Genomic DNA, 2,500 nt, shown 5'->3' on the forward strand with positions numbered 1-2,500 from the left:
CAATGAGATGCTACAGCCGCTGGAAAGTGGAGAACGGAACGAACAACAGCAACAAAAACACTTTAAGCTGACCTCGCCTTCCAGAATTTATTTTTCCTTTTCGGTGGGATCATTTTCAACATGGTTTTTAAAGGTTTCTCAGTTTTAAGACTAGTCTATGTCCCGATTGCAGCTTGCGGGTCGTCAAGATGTTTGCAAGAGGTGACCATGAGAGAAATGAATGTGGAGATTTCAGAGCTGAAGAAAGCATTGAACACCACTCGTCAAGAGATCGAAACGATGAGACTAAACCTAACCAATCAGCAGAAATATGTGGAAAACTTGTCAACAAAGGTAACAATATGGGTTCTTGTCACCTGTTGTTTTGTGGCGGGCGGGTTAAGTATTTGACATCGAAACTTGCAACCTCCACAGCAGGATAACAAATTTACTATATCAATGACAAATCTTGGCAAGTTGTCGGTAAGTTGTCTGTCGACCTCATTAAGACAAATTACAAGCGCTGCTGTTTTTGGCATTGAAGTGTTAGGGCATCGAACTAAAAAAAAAGTATAATTCAACCAGAAAGGCCAAGGAAGGTTTGGGGGCCTCGATTCGTATACTGACAATCCTCTAAATTCATCGCCCATATCTTTGCTATTTAAGGAAAGTTTTCGATGAAACAAAACCGTAAACATTCCGAGGTTACTTTACCCTATAAGTGTGCCACTTGTATGACCCCGCGTGAATTTATTCGTCCGTGGGCAGGAACACCGCCTTCGGGGCGAAAGGATCAACAAGTTTTAAAAAATTCTTGCCGCTCTTGAACTCACAGCTGAGATTCCTGCAAGAAAATTTGCGTAATACGCCGTAACTTTCAAGAGGAGTACTCAGGCTCAATTTCAAGATTTCGGATATAATAAGTGCTTCCATTTGACACTACTATGCCAAATACGTTGAGTCAATCAATATCGATATCGATAGCCCAAAAACAAATACATGTACTCAGCCAATAGAGGCATTTCATCACGTTTTTGCAAAGGTAAGGCTTATCACACTTTGATTCGTGGCCACGTTTCCTATAAGCCTTGCATTCGAAATTTGACGTTGCAGTTAGTTGCAAATTAGAATCACGTGCATTTTTCTCGGTCTTATATGCTTTCTATGCTGTAACATGAAAAAAACGCCGAATAACTTTAACTTCTGTTCCATTGTATTTTGCATCTGTTGTTTGTTTACGAAGGGTCGCGAAATAACTAGTGACATCATTCTGCTGTGTGCTGTTACACCTTTTACCCCAGTTCACGAGATCGAGGTTGTCATTCTGTCACAATCTACATTATTTCTCCATTTCCACGGCAAAAGATTTATAATTAGCAAAACGTATTTGAAATGTATCTCGCCGATTAACAACCTACGATGGATGTGTTCAGGGGCACCCAACGAAGAAAATTCTGCCACGAAGGCACGAAGTTCCTTGTATTGGATAAAGTCTGTTAACTTAATTGATCTGTTCGGATTTCGCAGTAGAAAGGTTGATGAGCATTTTATAAGATTAAAATCTTCCTTTTTTACCCTACACGAATTCCCCTGCAATCCACCAACATCGTTCCCATTGCAGGGTCTCTTTAATTGTCGATGTGGAGAGCACGAGGTTGGCAATCCACTCGGTTCCCGAAACTTGGAGTGCCAAAAGCGGGTCGTGACCCAGTCGAAAATGTAAGGGAAACATTTTTTCCGGGTTGCGAATTTTTAATCTCATGTTTCAGTAACCCGATTGCTTTCCTATCCGGACATCTAAATTTCAACGAAATCTTCCGTTGGGTATAGATGTCCCTGTGTGCTGATTTTCACTTGTGTTTAGCGAGAAATCAGATTGTCCTGTCGTTTTCGTTTAAGTGTGATTTAATACACAACCAAAACATGAATTTGAGCAATTTGCATACCACTTTTCTAGGAAGAGTTATTAGGTCCTTGGACGTGATCCCTTTGGACAAAAATATCGGCTTGAATTTCTGAAATTTCTAGTTGTCGGATGGAAACCTTTTTTCCACTGCAGCGAACCGTGGGAAAAACTAAAGACTAGATGGAGTAACCTGTTGTTTTGAAGCCAATAACGCCATCTTGATGGGACCACTTCGCGCCAAAGCTTAGCTTAGGCACTGAAGTTATGGGTAAAAAGGAACCTCCTTTGATATTATTTGGAACTAAAGATTGAAAAATGGCTGTTACAACATTGCCACATTGATGTCCTCTCAGGGGTAGTTCTAGCAAGAAAACCGCTGAGATTTTGTTCTGCTTCCTTTCAAACGATAGGTGCTCGATGTAATCTTTTTTTTGGAGATATCCGAATCAAGCAACCACGCGTCCGCACAGGAGATTCCGAACATGAGCTTGTTGTGAAAACAAGACAATGAGAATAACATTTGGTAAAATGCCCAGTGACATTTTGATCCGACCTGTCAATGTGGATCATCATCAAAGTTGGGATCGAACTCAAAGGGACCTTTCCGCCAACCTC

At 41.0% G+C, this 2,500-nt stretch overlaps 1 protein-coding gene across 2 annotated transcripts in view; it reads left to right on the plus strand.

Moving 5' to 3' along the window:
* The window catches only part of LOC137980152 (uncharacterized), a 15,801-nt gene that overhangs the window by 6,650 nt on the left and 6,651 nt on the right, over positions 1-2,500 (plus strand). For both annotated transcript variants that reach the window (XM_068827526.1, XM_068827525.1), the window contains exon 2: positions 173-333. In XM_068827526.1, coding sequence (XP_068683627.1) covers positions 173-333 — 161 coding nt within the window. The remainder of the gene's footprint in view (positions 1-172; positions 334-2,500) is intronic.

This window comes from Montipora foliosa, chromosome 12, assembly GCF_036669935.1.
Source record: "Montipora foliosa isolate CH-2021 chromosome 12, ASM3666993v2, whole genome shotgun sequence".
Classification (NCBI taxonomy): domain Eukaryota; kingdom Metazoa; phylum Cnidaria; class Anthozoa; order Scleractinia; family Acroporidae; genus Montipora; species Montipora foliosa.